The sequence below is a fragment of the Berghia stephanieae genome, chromosome 13 (genome assembly GCF_034508935.2).
Source record: "Berghia stephanieae isolate SIO BIC M18660-M18661 chromosome 13, UCSD_Bste_1.3, whole genome shotgun sequence".
NCBI classification, from domain to species: Eukaryota; Metazoa; Mollusca; class Gastropoda; order Nudibranchia; family Aeolidiidae; genus Berghia; species Berghia stephanieae.
This window is the reverse complement of record NC_088372.1, coordinates 26,459,488-26,484,693: the sequence shown is the minus strand read 5'-3', so window position 1 is coordinate 26,484,693 and position 25,206 is coordinate 26,459,488. Positions and strand designations below refer to the sequence as shown.

The 25,206-nt window shown below is 36.6% G+C and overlaps 3 protein-coding genes across 5 annotated transcripts in view; 1 reads left to right on the top strand and 2 right to left on the bottom strand.

Moving 5' to 3' along the window:
- Positions 1-2,235, bottom strand: part of LOC144958623 (uncharacterized) — an 83,656-nt gene extending 81,421 nt beyond the window's left edge. Inside the window, exon 1 of the mRNA XM_078890720.1 lies at positions 2,123-2,235. The gene's annotated coding sequence lies outside the window, so the exon portion shown is untranslated. The remainder of the gene's footprint in view (positions 1-2,122) is intronic.
- A 7,391-nt stretch (positions 2,236-9,626) lies between these two features.
- On the bottom strand, positions 9,627-17,483 carry LOC144959263 (complement C1q-like protein 4). The gene is given in 7 exon segments (XM_078891807.1): positions 9,627-9,844; positions 10,648-10,777; positions 14,439-14,483; positions 14,485-14,613; positions 16,282-16,336; positions 16,502-16,592; positions 17,417-17,483. Coding segments are annotated over 7 exon segments (672 nt in total). The 3' UTR covers positions 9,627-9,689.
- The window catches only part of LOC144958558 (complement C1q-like protein 3), an 11,120-nt gene continuing 3,066 nt past the window's right edge, over positions 17,153-25,206 (top strand). For all 3 annotated transcript variants that reach the window (XR_013642463.1, XM_078890620.1, XM_078890621.1), the window contains exons 1-3: positions 17,153-17,222; positions 18,381-18,454; positions 19,770-19,986. Coding sequence is in view for 2 of the 3 variants with exons in the window: in XM_078890620.1 (XP_078746746.1) it covers positions 18,388-18,454; positions 19,770-19,986 (284 nt within the window). In the remaining variant the exon portion in view is untranslated. The remainder of the gene's footprint in view (positions 17,223-18,380; positions 18,455-19,769; positions 19,987-25,206) is intronic.

Sequence of the window (25,206 nt, the reverse complement as noted above, 5' to 3'; positions counted from 1 at the left end):
ATCAAATGTTCTGTTTGTTCAGAATTTTTAGCCTCATTAGACAATCCTGATTCAAGCAAACCATCATCATCTAGTTTTACCGAAAGAAAAGACAGGGGGGGATTATTATATCCATCTGAAGATTTTTATAAAGTTATTACAGCAGCTGACCTTTGTTTGAGAGAAATTCTAACTACACACAAGGAGGGACCTTTGAGAGCAGTCAATAGCACAACAATAAGTAAAGTGATAATAAAAGTAACAGAAAGATTAGGGCCATCAATTTTTACAGATTTAGATAAGCATGCCATGGAAAGTCATTTTGAAAGTGAGGACAATCATGTAACACAGATTATTAAAGAAGCTTGTTCCATATTTTGTAGAACAATGTTGTATCACCACGTTAAACTATTTACAGACAGACACATATTCAACAACACATGCTCAGTTCGTCAAAAGCATACTAAGACAATACTCTTTAAACACCTGTAAAGACTTGACCAGAAAACATCACCAACAACTTGTTATCTAAAGGTTAGTCCCAGAGTTAGACATTGGTGCTGTTTTGTTCCAAGTTGACAGTTTTTTTTTGTTTTTGTTTTTTAAATTGATTATTTTACTTCTGCTTTTGTTCTTTTGACCTAATCCAGGATTACAATATCTTCAACCAGTCAACCCTATCAACATAAAAATGTGCATGTTCTTAGTAAAGTAAACTATGTTTTAGTCGACTAAAAAATATTTAAATGCTACCGTCAAATTTTTGCCTGGAGAGGGTTAAAATTATTTGTGTTGATTTTTTGTTTGTTTTTATCATGCTTGGTGACTGAATTTAAATATGTCACATATATAGCCTACTTTTTTGCTATCAGAATCATCTCGATCTGATGTTATTCTTAGTCTTTTGTTTTTAATACGATCTCATTGTAATTTCCACTACACTAATATTAATACGGAAAAAAATATAATCCTACTTAATATCCAAAGAGATAACTCCTTGGCCTCCTAATTCTGATAAAATTAGACTACAGCCACGTCTCACACACACACACACACACACACACACACACACACACACACAGCGGCTCGCCTGTGCTCAAGGATTCTAAATAAAGATTTTTCTCTCAATAACTTTAGTAGTAGTAGTAGTAGTAGTAGTAGTAGTAGTAGTAGTAGTAGTAGTAGTAGTAGTAGTAGTAGTAGCAGCAGCAGCAGCAGCAGCAGCAGTAAAATGTGGAATTTCCCCCTCTAAAATAGCTTTTAATGCCGGTAAACGATAATTCTAACTGTAATGCTAAACCACTGAACTATCGAGTCCAACTCTACTCATGTGAATTACGTGTATGTGAAAAAAAAAAAGGGGGGGGGGGGGGCAGTTTCGTCGCGCTGATGGAGTGAATGTGATCGTCATCACTACACACATAGACAACAGAAACAATTAAAAAACATGACTATGACACACAACCACTCACACATGAGGCTATACTATTTATCCTTTTCTCTATATAGAACAGGGCAAGACAAACAATAGTTTGACTCTCTCTCTCTATCCTTCGCATTGATGTTTGTCGTTTGATGAGTTCACCTCTCGGTCGACCTGTCAATATTCCTTTTTGCCGGACGTAATCATTAATAGAATGTTGTGTGGTTTTGACCGTGAAGAAAACCTTAAGAAGTCACATTTATATCATTTTAGAGAGATCGTTTTGAATAATTTTGAGTTAAACGAGCGAGCAGCAACTGGTTTTCATGAACGGCCGATCAGCGCTTGTTTACTATAGTAACGCGATTCCCAGCCAACAGCAAAATGGCCGATATTTTTCTCATCGAGGCCGCTGGTTTGGTTAGCCAATCAGAGCACCGTACGGTTTCCATTGGGTAAATTCCTTGATATATATATATACACACATATACACACACATATATATATATATATATATGTGTGTGTGTGTGTGTGTGTGTATACTTGTCTTCCCTGAGTGGCGCCTGTATATGGAAGTTCTTCCGGGTTAAGTGAGAGACAGTGACAGATAGTCAGTGGGCCCTTAGAACTCTAGTTAGACTCTAACATATTTATGCAATATCGATCTATCGAATCTAAATACGATAGTAAAAAGTATTGATTTAAATACAAAACACTTACATAAAATTTCCGAATCGAATACAATGCCATATCATATTCAGCAGACTACAACAAGAACAACAACAATGGATAAAAACGGAATTCTGTTTGACAAACTTTTCATCCAGTTGGACAGATAAAATGATTTAATTCAACCATGACCTAAACCATATTTTTTCTGTTGACAAACGTATTCTTCCGATTGGACATATATAATTTCAAATAACTTCACCCTTATTGATTTGATCCCTTAATGATTAAAATCCGTGAGAAAATGTTTTGCAAACCTGAAATTATGCAGCTTAAGCTGAAGGAATACAATGAACATGATACTTTTGCAGGTAGTAAAAGCCAATCTGCCACTTCATCCGTAAAAGGCAATCTGTCCCTTAATAATAGAAAATGGCCAGATAGTCCAAGCCCAAGGTCAAGTTAAGGATCGAGAATGGGCATGATCGACATTACATTTCCATGCGCTCGAGGTCATTGGTCACAATGCAAAGTGTGCTCAAACTGACCCACATAGTGAAAAGTGTTCACGTTTTGAGAAAAATCCGAAGTTACAATTGGTTATTTTACTCAGCATGACTCATGGGTATGTTTACAACTTTTATAAACTAAGCAGCGTGTTTTTGTACAGCAACAAATCATGTGATCGATGACTAGGCTGGACGAAAACATGAATATTGATAGTATGCGCTTGGCTAAGAAGCTCACAACATTGCCATCCGGACGTATAACGGACCAACACACAAAACTGTGTGTATCCATGAACGTTTATAGTCGGGTTAATACAGTTCAGTGAGCATTACTCATAAACGCGGAGTCAAAAAACAATAACAAAGACCTGCGTGACGTCATCTGCATACTATCTATAGATCGCTCCCATTAAAATCCATCCGACATTTTTTTGAAAAAAGGACGAATAATTTATAGATAGAATGCGCTTGGCTAAGAAGCTCATAACATTGCCATCCGGAAGTATAACGGACCAACACACAAAACTGTGTGTATCCATGAACGTTTATAGTCGGGTTAATACAGTTCAGTGAGCATTACTCATAAACGCGGATGGCAAAAAAACTATCTATATGGTCTAACAGATTTTTTTCATTTTTAGATTTGTCTGTAATTACGTGCTAGATGATAAATATTTCACATTGACTTTAAGTAACAACGTTGACAGTCAACCATATTTTTTTAAAATAATAGATAGCGTATTATTACTTGAGAGTATCAAGAGCGGTTTAACATGTTACCCAGGTTTTGTTATTGTTTTATTTTAGCCATCCGCCTTTATGAGTAATACGCAATAAACTGTATTAACCAAACTATAGATAGTATGCGCTTGGCTAAGAAGCTCATAACATTGCCATCCGGAAGTATAACGGACCCGTACACAAAACTGTGTGTATCCATGAACGTTTATAGTCTGGTTAATACAGTTCAGTGAGCATTACTCATAAATGCGGATGGCAAAAAACAATAACAAAGACCTGAGTGACGTCATCTTCGAACTATCTATATGTTAACGATTGCTACGGGTTTGGCTATGTGGTCTGTCCGGTTATGTGGTCTAGTGGTATGACACTTGTCTTCAGACCGAAAGGTCTTGGGTTTGAGTCCCGCTCTAAGGGACGCATATTTGAGACCTTGGAAAAGGCAGTTTATTCACATTTTCTTACCGTACTTAGGTATAAAAATGAGTTCATGGCCGTTAACACGTCTTCGTCGGTAACAATATAATATCACCTGACAGGCGTCATGTTTCGTCTTTCATGTTGAGTACTGCTTTTGGCTTGGGACTTCTTGTGAAGCGCTTTGAGCATATTTAGTAGACATTGCTTTTTATAAATGCTCTAGATTTTAAATAGAAACCTAAAAGTTAAATGGGCAGGGAATATGAAGCATTAGTTTTCGTCTCTTTTAGAAATTATATTTATCCTGCTCAATGACGCATAAATAAATACTTAACTCAGGCTTACATCTTTTTTTATCACAAAGTAAATTTAACATGGGGGTCCCGATAGCTCAGTTGGTAGAGCATTGTGGTCGCACGGAAAGGGACCGATTACGACCCGGGGTGAAGTAGAGATTCGTTTTTATGTTCCCCCCCCCCCCCCTCCTCCCCCCATAGTATTTACCCAACAGTAGCTCGGTCTGATAGATGAAATGTATTTTGCGATGTCCAAAACATTTGCTATTGTCCGTTTCACGCTTTAAAAACCGGGATAAACTCCATCGCCATGGACCTAATAGCTTTGAAAGACTAAAAAGAAATTATATTATCTATTGCAAGCAGTCTTGTGCTATGAGAACCACCCGAGAGAACCAGAAGCAGAGGCAGGCAGAATAAAACATACATTGACTGTCTGCTAGAAGACACAGGAATGGACAACACCCGGGAGCTGCGTACGCTTATGGAGGACAGGACAGAATGGCGAAGACTTGTGGCTCATGTCGGGCGCCCCAAGGGGCGGCCTAAGTAAGTAAGTAAGTAAGAATTATCTATATCTGTTGGACATACTACCGGTTTTAGACTGTGGGTCACATATGTATTTGGTTGTTTCGTACACCAATTTTATTATAACCGGATATACAAACGTGACATAATTTGTTTGTTTACCAGTTTCTTTGAAGTTAGTGGAGTCGCGCAGGAAACGGGGCAATTGTAAATAATAATCAATACTGCATTCCTCTACTTTTTAAATGTACATGATTTTGCCTCATTCACCCACTGGAAATGTTAATTGTACCTGCGTGCTCTAATGTGTTTTTAAAATTATTTTTATAATCACTGTCAGAAAACGTTTCCGACTCCCAATATTGATTGATAGTGTGCGCTTGGCTAAGAATCTCACAACATTGCCACCCAGAAATATAACGGACCAACACACAAAACTGTGTGTAACCTCGAACGTATATAGTTTGGATAATACAGTTTAGTGAGAATTACTCATAAACGTGGATGCATGCAAAAAACAATATCAAAGACCTGAGTGACGTCAGCTTCGTTCTATCTATAGGTTAAAGTGACCTTCAGCTTGCTAAAATATATTTAACTCGAGACTTCCAAAAAATAAAATATTGAAACTTGAAACTCGAAGAAATAAATAACTAGACGTAGGAAACTGAATGGAAACTTCAATTTAATAAAACAATGACATATAATGTGAACGTTTCAGGTTTCATTTTTATTAACAAACACGGTGAATGAAAAACTAAAGATCAAAAGAACACCTCTCATTGGTCTTAAGTGTTCCGTTCATCGTGTTTTGTTGATAAAGGAGATACCCAAAACGTTCAAATTACCCGCATTCGGTTAATAAATTAAACCTTCCATTCAATTTTCTGTTGTTATTAACTTCAACAAAAATGAATACCGGGAGAGGGGTGGGGGGGGGGGAGGTAATTAAACATGATGAAGAAGGTAATATTTTTATTTACCAAACATTTTTCTCGGTGCTAACTAATACAAAGTAATAATTGCGCATCAGAACAAAGGACACTGAAATTCCTATTTCTTTATTACAATAAAGCTGATACCACGAGGCTAATGGCTAATACGCTTCAACAGTCGTAACGTCACTTCCCTCGTAATGACATTGGTAACTTAGTAACTGGCTCTAAACTATCGGAACAATGGCGGACGCCCTTATGAAATATTTCTCCGACGAGCATAAAAGCGTACCCAGATGAAAAAAAGCATTATAAATCTGATCATGTTTTGACTTTTACACATTCTGATCACAAGACATATGAAATGTAGCCAGCATGAAGAATAAAAAGTACATATTTTCTTTGTTTAGAACCACGATGGCCGCCGTTGCCGGGCGGCGTGACATCAGACTATTGAATCGTATTCCGACCCGAACAAGTGACTAAAATCTGGCAAAACTCAGTCCGAAGGAGCTGTGATTTTAGTCTGGGACTTTCTTGGTCAGCTCACATAAAAAGCGATTTTTTCAAGTCCTTAAAGTCAGAGAGTAAGTGCTAGTCCGTGTTCATAAAAACGGCCAGTCTATACAGGTAGGCCCGGCCTAAACAGATAGGCCAGTCCTACCTTAGATATGCCGGTATTCATAGACTCAGACTTGATCGTAGGTTGGGCCTGAAGGCGGGACTCAAAGAGCTGAATGTAGACCGCCGAATTCGGTGGTCTAAGAGCTAACCCACACAGCAGGCTGACTCCGACGACCTGGCATTGCTGTCCTCTGCCGTCTTCCTGATAAAGATGTCTGGCAGGGACAAAACATAAGAATAAAGATAAGAGCCGCAAGACCTGCTACCCATACCAAGCACCCGACGTCCTCTGCCATTTTTTTTTCTCGAGCTTTGTAAAGATAGGTCTGAGAAACTCACATAGAGATTGTGAGGGGTGAAGTATCCTCTTGCTTGTCACATGAATACAAAAAAACCGGCCGCCGTAGTCCATGCTTTGGAAGTCCGGGACTACGATATAGATCCGGCCTACGTGAGGCTGCTCATATAATGAAGTAGGCCACTGGAATCATACATAAATAGATCATCTTATATATGTAAACTTCTTTTCTTTGCTTTCGTGCTTTTGGTTCGTATTTGTGTTTATTAATTTTTTTCAATTTTTTGCTTTTAATCTTTTTTGTTGTTCCCTACTCATTTCAAAAGTTTTTATAATGCTTTTGGTTAAATTCATTTGACATATAACACATCATCCAAGCTATTGTACAATTCCACGCACTTATTAACGCTATCCCTGAATGACCGCGATGTACCTTCAAACGAGCTATTAGATTTCAACAAAATCAATACCTACCTTCATTGATTGACCAATGGAAGTGTTTTAGCAACGTGATCTCTGAAAAATTCAGTATTGATTTCTTTATAAAATCTCTGTCGGCCAGACAGGGTTAATTAGAATTTTCATTATCATTATTTTATTGTACTATTTTAATTAAGATTTTTAGTTTCATTGACCTAAATCGACTTGCACTTAATGCACTTAATGCATTTTTAACTTGAGCTTTTATATAGAACAATATTCACTAAACGTACTCAAAGCGCTTTACAAAGGATCCATGGCCAACAGCAACACGTAACTTATAGAACGAGATATGACGCCAGTAAGGCGATATTACAATTTTTTTCCGACAGGGACAACGCTGTTAACGGCCAGGTTCCAATTTTACACCGGAGTACGGTGAGAGAATGTGAGTAAGGGGTCTTTTCCAAGGACTCATCTATGCGACGAGAGAGGCTCGAACCGTAGTCATCGTTAACATAATATAGTCTGACACTCGAACCCTCTAGAACTTACTGTGGTATGACGTCATTTTAAAGGTTTGTGCAGCGTCTAGTGAGTTGTCGAGAGTAGAACTCAAGGAAACAAACGTTCCCATTGGTTGAACTATTGAATAAAACTCACGGGATTTGTTTTCTTTTGTGACCAAAGACTTGTCTTTTGACGTCATTTTTTTGGGATCAGTGTCAGGCTATAGTTAGTATGCGCTTGGCTAAGAAGCTCACAACATTGCCATTCGGAAGTATAACGGACCAACACACAAATCTATGTGTCACCATAAACTTTTGTAGCCAGGTTACTATAGTTTAGTGAGAATTACCCATAAACGCGGGTGGCAAAAAGCAATAACAAAGACCAGAGTGGCGTCATACTATCTATAAGTTAACGAGGGCTACGCTCAACCCAGGACTACCCGATCCGAGCCGAGTGTTAAACAGCAAGACTACATGAGCGCACGAATAAATAATTACTACAGACATTGGATAGTAGTAAGACGCTCCGTACTCTCCTGCCATTTGATCTTTTAACGCCAAGCATAATCAATTCTTTATTGTAAATGCATTCCTTTGAAGTCACAAGGTCCTTGAAATTAAATCGGTTTCGGTGGCTTTTACTTCACAATCGGTAAACAGTAACAATTGTTTACAATATCTTAGATATAATGAAGTTGACGTCACTCAGGTCTTTGTAATTGTTTTGTTTTTTTTTTTTTTTGTTTTTTTTTTTTTTTTTCTTTTTGCCATCCATGTCTATGAGTTATTCTCCCTAAACTGTAATAACCAGGCTCTAAACGTTCAAGGTTACACATTGTTTGTGCGTTGGTCCATTATACTTCCAGATGGCAATATTTCTTAGCCAAGCGCATACCATCTATAGTTTTTGCCAAGTTGAGGGTTATTTAAATCGATCGATCCCGATATGGAGAGGGATTTAGGTGCTTAAATACTTTGAGTTTTGAGCGCAATATATCACTAAACGTGCTCAAAGCGCTCACAATGAGTCCCTGACTAACAGCATCACGTACCATGTAGAACGAGACATGCCGCCTTTCTGGCAATTCAACAATACGCTTCAACAGTCGTGAAGTCACTTCCCCCCGTAATGATGCAGAGTAACTTAGTAACTGACTCTAAACTATCGGAACAATGGCGGACGCCCTTATGAAATACTTCTCCGACGAGGAGAAAAGCATTATAAATCTGATCATGTTTTGAATTTTATACATTCTGATCACATGACATGTGAAAAAGTTCTAGCCAGTATGAAAAATAAAAAGTACCGTTTTTCTTTGTTTAGAACCAAGCCGCTCGTTTCTAGGCGACGTGACATCAGACTATTAAATCCTATTTGTCCAACATAGACAAGGCTGTTAACTCCCAGATACTCATTTCAATCCGGAACACGAGTTTCATTCATCGTGTGTTGTTGGTAAAGGGGAAACCCGAAACGTCCACAGTATCTGTCTTCGTATAATAAATTGAAGCTTAAATTTCAATACTTATTGGTTTTTTTTGTACTTGTCGTGAAAAGAGCAATATATACGATGACTCAAAACTTTCAATTACTTTCATGTTCAGGTGACAAGAAACTGGAAAGTGAAATTTGATTTTTTAAAATTATTTCATCATTTCAGTAAAACTAATGTTGTCTTGCGGATAGTTAATAATGTTGATTTTCAAACTGTCATTAAAAATGTTTAGTAAGTGTGTTCAATTTGAGAATAAACTCAATTCCCAGCGATTAGTTTAAACCGACGTGCACTTGCAGGTCTGATAACCCAATTCATTATGGGGTCATTGTTTTAAAGAAAAACTTCAAAAAAAATAACGCAAAATATTGTCCATAACAGCAATATTAAACTTGGCCCATAAGCGGGTTCGGATGTCAGAACTGTATATATGTGCACGTCGAATAAAACCGACCCATGCTTATATGGAGGTGTAATATCAGAACGCAATAAAATATTGGGCTTGATCTAACGTTGTTGTTATGGACAATGTATTTTGCGTTTGTTTGAATGTATTTCTTTTACAACAATGATCCTATTTGGGCTCTCAGACCTACAATTAATAAAACAGGGGTTCAAACCAAAAAGGACTTGTATTGCTTGAATTCATACCAAATCTAAGTCATCGGCTTGGGTATTAAATACAGCATGGCGAGAAATTGTCGAAGTGTCCAATGTCAAGGTCAGTTATACCATTAAAAAAAAAAAAACAATTCAAATAAACAATAACGAAATCGTATCTTTTAAAATCTTATTTATAATTACATTATAATCATCGTAACTTTAAAATGGCGCGGGTTTTAACCAACAACTGGGAACTCCTCGTAGATGCTTGAGATGAGGTAGCCTGAGAATGTACCGTAGACTTCATCAGGTTGTCCGTAGAGGTCAGTCTTGTCCCCTGTTGTAATGAAGACCTGATCGCTCTTGGCCAGGCGGAGAATTACAGAATTACCTGGGATACAAATAAACGATAATATGTGAAAGAGAAAACGTTGAGCAGATACTATTGGTGATTTGTGCGGCTATGTGGTCTAGTGGTATGACACTCGCTTTCGGATCGGAAGTTCCTGGGTTCGAGCCTCGCGCTCGGTGCATAGTTGAGTCGTTGGAAAAGGCTCTTTACTCACATTCTCTCATCCGTTAACAACGTTGTCTCTGTCAGAAAAATTGTAATATCGCCTAACAGGCGTCATGTCCCGTCCTACATGTTAAATGTTGCTGTTGACCAGGGACCCCTTGTAAAGCGCTTTGAGCACATTTAGTGGATATTGCGCTATATGAAGCTCAATTTAAAAGTTAATTTGCTAAATATTTTTAAAGAATTCTGGAACGTGTAGCTGAAAATGGAGTCAGATCATAGATCGATATAACGAGATGTTCAATGGACGACTTTTATCATCAAAACAAGTTGCATAATCATAGATCAATATCATAAGATGTTCAATTAACGTTTTTTTAAACCTGCAGATTTCAAAATCAGAAATTTCCCTCTAAAAATAGTCTTAAAAGTAGTTACATGAAACTTTGGTTTCTTTATATTATTCTAACCTCTTCAGTCATTTGAAAAAAAGGCAATTTTCTCCGCCAAATTATTTTGTTTGTAATATCCTGATTTGTTAACAACATTTTCAGTCGGTTTTGTTTTGTAATGAAAATGTTCATTACACCAACATGCAATATTGTGTTTAAACCGCGTCAGAATGTTACAATAACGCTATATAATCAACACTAAATGACACCAAGACAAGTCCCTACCAGCAGCGGCGTAGTCATTGTCCACGTGACCCCAGATAGAGGCCACGTATTGGAAGTTGTGATGGAGCTCCAGCCACATGTTGCTGCTGCTGTGACTCAGGGCGTGGAACTGGAACTCGTAGATGCCAGCCTGTGGTGAAGGTACAAACACCAAACGTTATTCTAAATTCAATTGAGTTAAATTTGACATGGGGTTCCCAATTTGGGAATTATTTCGAAATGATGAGTTTAACAGTAGCCATCGTTAACTTAAAGATAGTATACGCTTTGCTAAGAAGCTCATAACATTGCCATCCCGTAGTATAACGGACCAACACACAAAACTTTGTGTATCCATGAACGTTTATAGATAGTTCGAAGATGACGTCACTCAGGTCTTTGTTATTGTTTTTTTGCCATCCGCGTTTATGAGTAATGCTCACTGAACTGTATTAACCTGACTATAAACGTTCATGGATACACAGAGTTTTGTGTGTTGGTCCGTTATACTTCCGGATGGCAATGTTATGAGCTTCTTAGCCAAGCGCATACTATCTATAGTCAGATTAATACCGTTCAGTGAGCATTACTCATAAACGCGGATGGCAAAAAAAAAAACAATAACAAAGACCTGAGTGACGTCATCTTCGAACTATCTATAGCCTGACACAAGAACCCTCTCGGACTGACAGTTTGACGTCATTTTTTAGGTTTGTGTAGCGTCTAGTGAATTGTCGTTAGTAGAGCTCATCGAAACAAGTTGTTTCATTGGTTTAACTATTGAATACAACTCACGATTTGTTTTCCTTAGTGGTAAAAGACTGGCATTTTGACATCATGTTTTGGTCAGTATCAGGCTATAACTTTACGATGGCCACGGTTTAACCGACAATCGGAAGATCGTCACATTCATTAAGATGCAGCCAACAATGTTATCATTCTGATTTCTTTCGTACATTACAAAAAGTTAAAGAATATACGATTCTTACACTCTTGCTTTTTGGAATTCCGGGCGTGTTCCCAACAGCTGCACGAGCAATTCCAAAACGCAAGAGTGTAAGAAATCATTTATTCTACCCGTCCATCGATTCCGATTTCGTCATCTGAGTATCTAAAATATTTCTTCAAAAACATTTAAATGATAGATAGATAACTTCTTATAAAAGAATCTGATTTTTAGTGAAATGTAAAGATTTATAATCTGACGTCACAAATGATTATTGTAAACATTATATAACTACGCGTTATAATTTAGGGAGAGGGGTGGAATAATTATATTTGTTATAGCAATAAAAAAAATAATTGACGATGTGTTGTAGAGCTCATTTTGCTGAACAGCAACATGGATAGAAAGTTGTTCTTGCTTTTTGAGTAAGAACAATCTTTTATTTTTTATTTTTTTTTTTTTTTTTTGTGGAGGTGAAATTATGGGAAAAAATTCTGATCGGAAGGTCCTGGGTTCTAGCCTCGCTCGGTGCATAGTTGAGTCCTTGGAAAAGACTCTTTACTCACAAACTCTCACCGTACTCAGGTGTATAATGAGTACCTAGCCGTCAACAGAATTGTCTCTGTACGAAAAAAATGTAATATCGCCTAACATGCGTCATGTCCCGTCATAAATGTTAAATGTTGCTGTTGGCCAGGGACCCCGTGTAAAGCGCTTTGAGCATGTTTAGTGGATATTGCGCTATATAAAAGCTCATTTTCAACAGCAACAAAAAATATATAAATTATTTTGATGTTTAAGAAACAAAACTCACTCTCATTTTTTTCACTCAAATTTCTATTTGTATCATAAATTTTGCGAGGAAGATGAGATATATCTTGAAATAGACATTTGAAACAAATAGAAAAATTAAGAATAAAAACAAAAGGATTTACATATTTAGAAATCACTTCTTGCAAAACATTCGTATCGCAGGCGCCTGGCACAAAGGAGTACAAAGTAGAATAATCCACAAAATTAAATCCCAGTCGAACTTAACGCAAAATCTTAAATAGGGAATGAGATTAGCGGAAGAGTAGCGCCCCTTGATTGGACGTCACCCATAGTCTGTGACGTCACCGGCGGAAAAGTTATTAGAGAGAGAAAGGAGGACGAGAGACTCATGGGCACAACCAACATGACGTTCTCTCTCTAATAACTTTTCCGCCGGTGACGTCACAGACTATGGGTGACACCCAATCAAGGGACGCTACTCTTCCGCTAATCTCATTCCCTATAGATAGTTCGAGATGACGTCACTCGGGTCTTTGTTATGTTTTTTTTTTGCCATCCGCGTTATGAGTAATGCTCACTGAACTGTATTAACCCGTCTATAAACGTTCATGATACACACAGTTGTGTGTGTATCGTTACTTCCGGATGGCAATGTTATGAGCTTCTTAGCCAAGCGCATACTATCTATAGACAGCGGCACGAGGTTGTAACTATGAAAAGCCAATCAGATTATTTCTAATTAAAACAGGAAAAAGTCATAAATAGTTTCATATATATATGCAGAATGTTCACGGTTTATACGCATCCTAAAGCATCTATGGTATCCATGGAAACATGTTTATTTTTCATGGCTTGTTATGCGTACTCGTAGCAGTCATTCAGTTATACAGTATAATCATTTAAACGAAAAAGTCTAGAGTTCATGAATGAATGCGTAACGATCTAACCTAGGTATCATAACAGTTTATGGCGTTTAAATGACGTCAAATGCCAGTCTTTGCTACAAAAGAAAACAAATCGTGAGTTGTATTCAATAGTTCAACCCATGAAATAACTTGTTCATGAGCTCTACTAACGAACAAACTCACTAATGTTCAACTGCATTTTGGATTTCATGAGCTCTATATAACGACAACTACCCAGCAACAACACCTGATCAAATGTCACTCTAATATCCGAAACTAATTAACCAAAACACAACTGAGTTCAAAGTTACACTTCCTCTTAATACGAAAGTAATTATACATTACAACGACAATTGGCGCAACGCCTCGTGAAATACTTCCCTCTTAATGACGAAGAGTAACTTAGTACTGGTTATAAACAATCGAAGCAATTGCGGACGCCCCTTATGAAATACTTCTCCGAAGAGCATAAAAGTGTATCCAGAGGAGAAAAACATAAATTTGATCATATTTTGACTTTTATACGAATGTATAAAAGTCAAAATATGACATATGAAAAAAAGTTCGAGCCAGCACGAATAATAAAAAGTAGAGTTTTTCTTTCTTTAGAACCTAGCTGCTGGTTGTTGAGCGGACGTGACATCAGACTATTGAATCCTATTAATAATGTTTGCCAGTCCAGACACTGTAGAGCTGGTCCATGCACGTAATTGGATTCAAAAGTCTGATGTCACGTCGCCCAGCAACGGCGTCCATCGTGGTTCTAAACAAAGAAAATCGGTACTTTTTAATTCTTCATGCTGGCTAGAACTTTTCATATGTCTTGTGATGAGAATGTATAAAAGTTAAAAAATGATCATGTTTATAATGTTTTTCTCCTCTGGATACAGTTTCGTGCTCGACTGAGAAATATTTCATAAGGACGTCCGCCATTGTTCCGATAGTTTAGAGCAAGTTACTAAGTTACCATGCGTCATTACGAGGGAAGTGACTACATGACATTAACTCCGCCATTGCCGGTCCCAAGCCCGGATGAGAAAGGGGGGGAGGGGGGGGGGGTTAGGCGTAAGGCCAGCAACTCCACCCTGGAAAACGCAAGCCTTACAGAAACGTGGACGAAAGAAAACCCAAATAGGACGACAAGACTGTTGAAGCGTATTTGTCATCCAATCCATCAAATTGGTTACCTGGGGGCATGTGAAGATCCCGGTGGCCGAGTCATAGCCTCCCCCCGATGTTGGTAAAGACGGTGTCGTAGACGACTTTAGCATTTTTGTCTAGATGTTCATCATGGCTGAGACCTACGGAGAAGGCAATCTCACTGGCCTTGCTTTGACCTGGGGTAAAGTCAGGTTGGCGTGGCTATATATAATGATGATGGTGATATCGATGATGGTGACGACGACGACGACGATGATGACTATGATCATGATCATGATGATGATGTCGGTGATGATGATGATGACCATCATGATGATGATGATGATCATGATGATGATGGTGGATGATGATGATGATGATGAGATGGGGATGATGATGATGATGATGATGATGATGATGATGATGATGATGATGATGATGATGATGATGATGATGATGATGGTGGTGATGATGATGATGATGATGATGATGACCATGATGATGATGATGATGATGTTGATGATGATGATGATGATTTTAAGGCGTTTACGGTACTTGCGAGTACGCCAATACAGTGCCCGTTGAAAGGAAGTGATGGAAAAGATCAATAAAAAATTAATAAGACAAGGGGGAGTAAACTGTGCTTATAACACTTTTAAGTTGTTCCAGCGCCTAAGAAAAGGAATATTATAGTAGACAACAAAATTATTTATTTAGAAATCACTTCTTGCAAAACTTTCGTATCGCAGGCGGCTGACACAAAGGAGCGCAAAGTAGAATAGTCCGCAAAATTAAATCCCAGTCGAACTTAACGCAAAATCTTAACTCACTCAATCCTAACACCGACTATATCCGTAGTTAACACGGGTTACTTCTACCCCGTGCCTATTTATTATATTTATCTGAGACAAATTATTGGCGTAGTATCAAAGCTAATGTTTTTTAGTTTTTACATGTTAATGATAGTTTAATAAAACTATCTATTTACATGCTCATTTTTAATACATTTTTCCAATGTTGAAAAGTAGCTCTAGGATTGAATGAGTTAAAGAGACAATGGCAGGAGATTATAACTACTCGTATAAGAAGTCAATCTGATTATTTCTAATTAAAACAGAAAAAAAGCCATAAATAGGATTGGATACAGTGAAAATATTATATCATCCTTCGGAAAATCCATTTGTTCACATTTGCCTCTATCAAATAAAAGGTTTCAAGCCAAGGGGAGGAGTAAAACCAATTCGTCACGTAACAAGAAAGAATAAATAACAATGTGAAATTGAATGTAAGCTTCAATTTAATCTACGAAAACAGATAAAACGGACATTTCGGGTTTTCCCCTTTATCAACAAAACAGGACGAATGAAACACTACATACGTATGAGATAATGTGGTAGTGGCATTGTTAAGAGAAGAGAAATTCTAGAACGAGATCACAACGCCATTTAGAAAAGACAAATAGCAATATAAGATAAGGAAACAATAAGAAAACTAATGGGCCAAAAACGTTTCAAATAATAGACCAATTTTTTTAATGTAAAGAATCTGAATGATTTTTAGCAAACGTTTTAGATATAATATACGCGATTTGATACACTAAGAATGTAACTTAAATCATTTCAGTTTTCTATATTCTATAATTTATTCTCACGATTACAAAACAATGCTTGCTTTAAATGTTAAAACATAGGCACCAACGTGATTTGTTTAACCATGTAATGTAAACAATGATATAACCATGATTTTATTCTGAGATGTATAACTAATCAACTATCATGATAGGGTCATTATTACCAAAAATATAAAGATAGTAACTAAACAATAAGACAACTCTGTCCTCGACAGAAATAACATGTTTGTTGAGAATGCGCGCGAGATCTACATCTTTACTTTTTCAAAGATTTCTGAAATTCGACACTTAAGCAAATCAAAATTCCCCAATTGTCTAGATAAAGAAATTTTTAAAATGGGAGCTTTCACGTGTCCATACTAGTAGGCCATCGAACACCTTTGTATTTTTACGCATGTTAAAGTTTTGTTACTTACACTAAGAATGAAATGGTTAAAAAGCCAATATATTTTAAATAATCAGATTTTAGAATTTACTCACATTCGGACAGCGGCAAAAATATTGCGGCAAAAGCCACGGACACAACAAGCAAATGCATTCTGAAGACCGACTTCTTGCTCCACAACAAACACTGACAATAGAAGATTGTATTATGAACTGTAAGTAGCCTACTTCCTGTCGAAGTATGAACCCAGTATTCTATTTCCTATCTGATGGGCTAGCAGAAAGATTCGCTTGCCGTACGTTACAGATTATAGAATCGCATTTACAAGGTGTTTCGATCTTATCTTTAACTTATATAACATATGAGATTATCAATATTTAAATGAATGAAGCTCCAGAGGTCAGAGTTTTGTGTCTTCTGTGTCCATATTCAAATCTTGTCTGACACAATTATCAAATTTGTTTGGCACGTTCAAAAATGTCCAATGCTCATCGAAATATAATACAACAATCGATATTTTATCAAAATAATTTTACATATATGTCAATACGTAAATCAACAGGTTATCGGTGTTTTCCATCGCATATTACTTAGAAGAAGAGAAAAATATCCAAGAAACATCCCAAGCTCATTGTGAGGAATTGTATTCTTTATTGAAATAATCGATCGTCTGTATAAATCAGTATCGATATATTATGGAATTAAATAGAGTGATGCGATACTTTGGAGAGAATGTCTGTGTCAGAACGAGATTTGAGCACAAGAGATTGTTGAGACAATTGTGGACGGATTTGGACGTCAAATTCCTTTACAAACGTAAGTCTGTTTTGATACTAGCTGCTATAGTAGGAAGAAATGGTTTAACCTATTGAGATTCTTTATTTGAGTCAAAACTATGTCCTGGGCGAATAGCGTCAGAGCAAGATATTAAACATATATCTTGCGACTTTTCCTATTTTTTTTTAACTTTTGATCTTTTGATATGATACTTGACTGAAGTTTCCGGATACGTGTCCCACTTTGGACTGCGTATAGTTGGGCTCGTAGAAAACGATTTTTGCTGACATTTCTCACCATGTGTAATGGGGGGGGGGGGGGGGAAGAGCGGGTAACTCAGCTGATAGAGCGCCCGCTTCACACGCAAAGGAGCCGAGATCGATCCCGAGTGCAGTCGATATTTTTTCCCCCCCCCCCCCCCCCCCCACCCCTCCCCACCCCTGTCCACCCAGCAGTGATTGGGTTGCTGGGTTTGTTAGATCTAGCGGAAAGTACTTTGCGTTAAACTAGCGTCCTATCCAAAGGATAGCAAGCAATTGCTATAGTCCGTTTCACGCTATAGAAACCGGAATAAACTCCGGTTCTATGAGCCTAATGGCTCTGAAAGACTACTTTAGATTTGAAACACTTGACAAATTATATCTATGGAAGAGTTTTGCTTTTTAAGTCGTTAGATAATGGAAATTCACATAAAGTTGCCGTTGTCAGGGTTGTATCTGTGCTGTAGGAGATTAATTGTAAAAGAACTATACAGACGTCAGAGTTCATATTCCATATTCTGGTGTGTTATATTTTTTTTATCTTAGGTGGCCAGGGTGAGGGGTGGGTTGTTGAGTGACGTCAATTAAATAAATTGAACATTAAATTGAGCTTTTATATAGCGCAAGATCTACTAAACGTGCTCAAAGCGCTTTATAAGGGATCCTGGCCAACAGCAAGATCTAACATGTAGGACATGAAAAGACGCCTGTTAGGCGATAATACATTTTATTTGGACAGAGACAACGCTGTCAACGGCCAGGTACTCGTTTTACACCTGAGTACGGTGAGAGAATATAAGTAAAGAGTATTTTCCAAGAACTCAACCATGCGCAGAGCAAAGCTCAAACCCAGGACCTTCCGATCCGAAAGTGAGTGTCATACCACTAGACCACATAGCCGCATATATTTTCTATTGACATTTATTCCCTATTTCAGAGTGAGAATGTTGGAATCTAGGAATGTAATCATCGCTACGGTGGTAGTTGCTGCCGTCATAGGAGTGTGTCACAGTAAGTGTGCTTTTATAATCTGAAGGACGTATAGATAGAACGAAGATGACGAGTCAGATCTTTGTTAATGTTTTTATTTATTTTTTTTTGTTGTTGTTTTTTTTTTTCCATCCATGTTTATGAGTAATTATCACTAAATTTTAATAACCAGACGATAGACGTTCACTGTTACACATAGTTTTGTGTTTTGGTTTGTTATACTTCCGGATGGCAATGTTGTGAGCTTCTTAGCCAAGCCCATTATATCTATAAAACTAACTAATCTATATTGGTGTGTAGCTCTTCAGAGCCAGTAGACCCATGGAGTCGGATTCTATCTTAAGAATAAAATCGAATTTGACCACCAGGTTCGCCTTAGTGTAACACCAGATTAATATAATTAGTGAAATATTGTGTGACCCAAAGTGGAAAGTTGGTATTATATTGGGCTACATCAGTAAGTGAAAATTAAATTGAAGCTTTATATTTTGAAATTGAGGATTTCATTTTCTTCAAAATTATATTAATAAATACGGCAGTTTTTAATTCATTATAATAATTTTTTAATCACTATTGGAAATTTTAATAAAAATGAAACTCAGTTACTGGCATGCCCACCTGCTTTATCAATCTTTAATATTTTCTTATTATAATGAAGATTGAAATATTTTTACTTTACTCATTACTCTTTACACAAGCAGATCCAGCCTCATCAAAAGACAGTCAGATGGGGCGGTTATGCCTGTTTTCTAAGCCAACCTCTCCATTTTAAACATATTCTTTTTTCCAAAATTTTTAATAAATGCAAAATTTAGTTTTCGAAAAGATTACAATGAAAATGTTGCTGCTAGAAGCTCGAAGGAAAAAATAAAGGGAAGTAATGAAATATAAGTTTCAATTTATTGAACGAAGATAGATACTGTAGACGTTTCGGGTTTTCCCTTTATCAACAAAACACGATGAATGAAACACTCATTCGTCCTTAGTGTTTCATTCCCCAGTATCTGTCTTCGTTTAATAAATTGAAGCTTACATTTCAATGCTGACTGAAAAATAATACAATAACATTTCCATTAACTCACTCAACCCTAACACCGACTATATCCATAGTTTACCCGAGTTACTTTTACCCCATGCCTATTTATTACATCTATCTGAGACAAATTATAGGCGTAGTATCAAAGCTTATGTTTTTTAGTTTATGCATGTTAATGATAGTTGAATAAAACTAACTATGTACATGATCATTTTTAATACATTTTTCCAATTTTGAAAAGTAGCAACAATATCTAGGATTGAGTGAGTTGATATCATTGTTTTTCTTATCTTTATGCAGGCAGATCCAGCCTCGTGAGAAGACAGTCCGATGGGACAGTTATGCCAGCTTTCTCAGTCGGTCTCACCTCCATGTTGAACGTTACTGATAAGACGGACGTTGTGTATGACCGCGTCTTCCTTAACCTTGGAAACGGATATGACGTCAATACAGGAGTCTTCACGGCAGGGTACAATGGAACCTATGTGTTCATGTTCCATGGTCTGGGTGAAACCAAGTAAGTAAACAATAAATGTTTGTTTTTGTTTTTAAGGGTTTTACGGCGCTTGCAACACATTTAGGTTATATCAGCGCCAGTAAAAAGGAAGAAAATGGGATAGTCGAAAGTTCTAGAATTACAATTAAAGCACACAAGAGAGAGTAAGACAAAGGGGAATTGGGAACAAATAGGGATCAGATGTAGATTCCAAGAGCATACCATCAATGTACTTAGCTTGAGATAACCTATAAGTCTTATCCGGACACAAGTACAAAATCCAACAAGGAGGAATACACTGAGATGCTTACATCATACATTAAAAATAAATATAATAATACATAACAGAGAGATGATTTACAAGGAAAAAAATATCATCTCTCAAAACAATAACTATGCATTTGACTGTTTCACTCCCAGCCAGGACTCGGGCCGGGGCCAGGACAAAACCAAGTAATCTCATTCCAAGACAAAGACAGAAAGCATGTTGGAAAACAGATATAAGGGGATAGAAGACACAGTATGTACCCCCCTGCCCGCTATGGGAGGTCAGGATCCCCACCCAGTAAACAATAAATGAAAATAATATGAATAAAGTAATCATAATTAATGATTAAAAAACGATATATATATATATATATATATATATATATATATATATATATATATTATATATATATATATCATGCTTGTCTTTAAAGCGTTGAGGTGATGATTTTACCTCGTATTAAGTTCGAGTCGGGTTTCATAAACTCATAGTCGGACACTGACTGAAAGTTACGTCAAAATATAGGGCGACTGAAATGACGCCACGATACAAGTCCCATTGTCAGGCTATAAGTTAATGAAGGCTACGGCCAGACTTTAGCCTTATTATGGCTCGACACAGGACCGTAGCCAAAAACTACGTCAAAAGACAAGTCCATGACCCAAATCGTGAGTTGTATTTAATAGTTCAACAAATCTTGTCAAAAATCTAGTCGGAAAAAGTTAGACATGGTTCTGTCCATTTAATGTCAGGAAAATTATAATCTCCAACAATGATCACGCAATCAAATTTCATTCTACCTACTGACTGTAAGGTTTCTTTTATATCCCTAATGAAAGTTAATTTGTCTGAATTATGGGACCTATATATATTTCCTACAAGTATGTGTAAATTATTATATTCAAAATCACACCATACACTTTCACTAATTATAGGATGATCAAAAGAGAATATATTGGCATTAACACAATCCAAAACATAGATAGCAACACCCCGACTTGGGTAATCATTCAAAAATAAGTTATACCCATCGATAAAAAATTCAATTTCTAAATCAATCTCAAGTTTCATTTTTGGCATAATTTCAGTAAGACATATTATTATGGGATTATGTTTCTGTATCATACATGTTAATTCTGATCGTTTGTTAAGCAAGCTATCGACATTAGAATATAATACAACAAAATCATAATTTGACAAAGGAAGATGAAAAGGCACATTTGTTGAGGTGTCACTATCAGGTGTTCCAGACAGGTCTGTGATAAGTCATTGGTCGGAGTTTTGTCGTGTCGATTTAAGGCGTCTTGAATGAAATTCTCTTCCCCCGGGACTGTAATAGGTTTTGCGTTGGGTTTGGTGATGGTCTATCTGGCGTTGTGATGGTAGAGGGGTTGTTGACGTGATGCACATTTGGTCTTCAGTCTGTTTAATTGTACGAATTCGAGGGCTGGGCGTGTCGGCGCCAGTTGATTGTATTTGGGCATCGAGGGGACTGTCTGGATCCAACCTCTCTCACACCATAGATGGTTACTGCCATGACTTGTCCGTTCATTGACCATGCCGAGTCAATTCTTTCGTCATTTTTTGCTGCTTTGAGCAGATTGAAATTCTTCTGCGTTAAGTCTTCAAATATTGAAATGCCCGAGCCTTTTAACTTTTTTCTGGCCTTGAGCACCATATCACGATCCAATCGCCTGACAAATTTGATAATTATTGGCCTGGGTCGATTTGTTTTCGTTCTCCCAGTACGGTGTAAAGTGTCAATTCCGGTGATGTTAATTTGAGTTTCTAATCTATTTAATAAATCCAGAACGAGTAAGAGGCAGTCATCGGTGGTTTCGTTTGTTTTTTCTTGGATTCCAAAAATGCGGAGGGAATTTCTCCTCGAATAGGTTTCTAATTCGTTGTTTCGTTTTTTCGGTCATTTCAACTTGTTTTTTTAGATTTATGTTGATCATTTTCATTTCCATTATTTCATCTTTATTTTGTTGTAATTCATGTTTTAATTCCATGTTTTCTTGTCTTAGTTGGATAATTAGGTCTTTGAGGTCTTTCATTTCGTTTTTTATGGTATTTTGTAACGTTTGAAGTAAGTCTTGGTTGTCGAGCTCTTTAGAAGGGGTAGATTGGGGGGAAGGGATATTTTTGAAATTATCCGAGTTTCTTTTTTTGCGTCCTTTCGGCATCTTGCCCAAATTGGGATGACGTAATTTGATGTTATTATGACATTGAAAAAAAAAAAACAAAAAAACGCAACCGTTAGATATGCAATGAAAATCAATCAATACACTTATATGGACGTTTTTAAAGTTGAAACGAATATGACTATAGAAAACAAATACGAAAATGAATATATTAAACAAACTCTCATCTCCTGATCCTCATCTTTGCAACGTAAAATACATCAAATTCCATATCAAAACAGTATTGAAAAGAAGACGTCCGCCATCTTGATAACCGGAAATCATAATGTCGAGGCAATTAGGGATGCTTTCTTTATTCAGCTGGTGACACAGGCTACGAGACACCGACTGAACCAAACTAGTAATATACTCGACTTGGTAATATGTAACGATGATTATTGGATTAATAACATTGACCATTTGCCTTCGGTGGGTAAAAGTGATCATGACTCACTTCTTATATCGTTAAATCTTTCATCCGCCAAACATCCTTCACATGTTTATTTTGATTATTTCAAAGGTAATTACAACTCTTGTAGAGAAGACCTAAATGCCGTGAATTGGGATACTCTTGAAGGCTACGGTGTGAATGAAGCGTGGTTGTTTTTTAAAAACAAACTAAAATGTATAGAATCTAAACACATTCCATTAAGATGTAACAAAAAATTTAGTTCTAATAAACCATTGTGGTTGACAAAAAAACGTTAAACGTACAATTAATAAGAAACATAAATTGTATAAGAAATTCAAAAAGTATCCTACAACAGATAATTTTCATAATTATGTCAAGGTTAGAAATAATACCAAACACACGATTCAAAATGCTGTGAAAACGTATGAATGTACATTGGCACACGAATGTAAGAGTAGTCCGAAAGGCTTTTGGAGATATGTAAACAGAAAGTTGAAAAGAAAACCAGGTGTTAGTGTTTTACTGAAAGATGATGGTACCAAGGTTACTTCGGATATAGATATAGCTAATGTTTTAAATAATTATTTTTCATCTGTGTTTGTTCAAGAAGACACTACAAATATACCAACGTTCAATGTTACAAATCAATTAAACGTCCCCGATTTTTATATTACACAAGAAGACATACTTGCAAAATTGTTGAATTTAGACGTGACTAAAAGCATGGGACCCGATTCCCTTCATCCCCGTTTACTGAAAGAAGTGGCCTTTGAAATATCACAGCCGCTATCAACAATATATAATAAGTCTCTTGAATCTGGTACCTTACCCATTGAATGGAAACAAGCCAATGTTACTGCCATTCATAAAAAGGGAAGCAAACTAGATGCTGCAAACTATAGGCCCATCAGCTTAACATGCATACTCTGTAAGGTTATGGAGTCTATCTTGAAAGACCGAATAATGGACTTTCTTGAAAGTCATACGATGCTAAACGATAACCAGCATGGTTTTAGATCAAAGAGATCATGCATTACTCAACTTTTACAGGTGATGGAGGATTTTACCAAGTTAATTGATCGTGATCAATGCATTTATGTTGTTTATCTTGATTTCCGCAAGGCTTTTGATTCTGTACCTCATGAGAGATTATTCATTAAACTAAAAGCATATGGATTTAAAGGGAATATCTTTAACTGGATTAAAGACTTTCTTAATAATCGAATACAAAAGGTCATTGTCAATGGTGTGGGGTCGGATTTTAAGAATGTAATTAGCGGTGTACCCCAAGGAAGCGTATTGGGACCACTTTTATTTCTTTTATATATAAATGATTTACCATGTGGCATAAATTCAGCCTGCAAACTGTTTGCAGACGATACAAAGATCTATAGTACAACTGAACATCATAACATTCTACAAAATGATATATTTTCACTTTTCAAATGGTCTACAACATGGCATTTGGATTTTAATGTTTCGAAATGTAAAGTATTACATATAGGAAAAAATAATCCATGTCATAATTATTTTACCGATACTTCTATGTCAAATCTACTTTCCGTTGTGCCTTATGAAAAGGATGTGGGAGTTACTTTTGATTCACATTTGAATTTTGATTTACATATTGATAATTGTGTAAGCCGTGCAAACAAAATGATGGGAATAATATATAGAACCTTTATAAGTCTTGATAAAACCACATTTTTATATTTGTATAAATCGCTCGTTCGACCAATTCTAGAATACGGAAATTGCATCTGGAGCCCATTATATAAAAGACAATCTATTAGTATTGAAAGTGTACAGAGGAGAGCTACCAAAAAAATTTATACAATACAGTATTTATCTTATAAGGAAAGGTTAGAATTTCTTGACTTACCCAGTTTGAAATATAGAAGAATTCGTGGGGATTTAATTCAGGTTTATAGATTGGTACATGGTCTGGATAGGATAGACTTTTCTGATTTTTTTTCATATTCTAATATTACTTTTACTAGAGGGGACAAGTTTAAGATTTTTGTCTCTAGATGCAAAACAAACATAAGACAAAACTGGTTCGGTATTCGTATTGTTCAGAAATGGAACAGTTTGAAATTTGAAACAAAGAATGCAAAATCTATGGATTATTTCAAGGTGTTAGTAGACAGGGAATTATATGATGGGAGATTTATATATGACGAATAATATTTGTTTGCTCTGCTGTTGACATGGCTTTCAATCTTGTATGTATATATTATGCATTATTATATTATTATGGTTATCTTCTATACGCGTGTGTGTGTGTGTGTGTGTGTGTGTGTGTGTGTGTGGTTGTGTGTGCGCTTTGCATGTCACGGTTAAAGATATGTGTTTGTACACCACATGAGTACATTTAA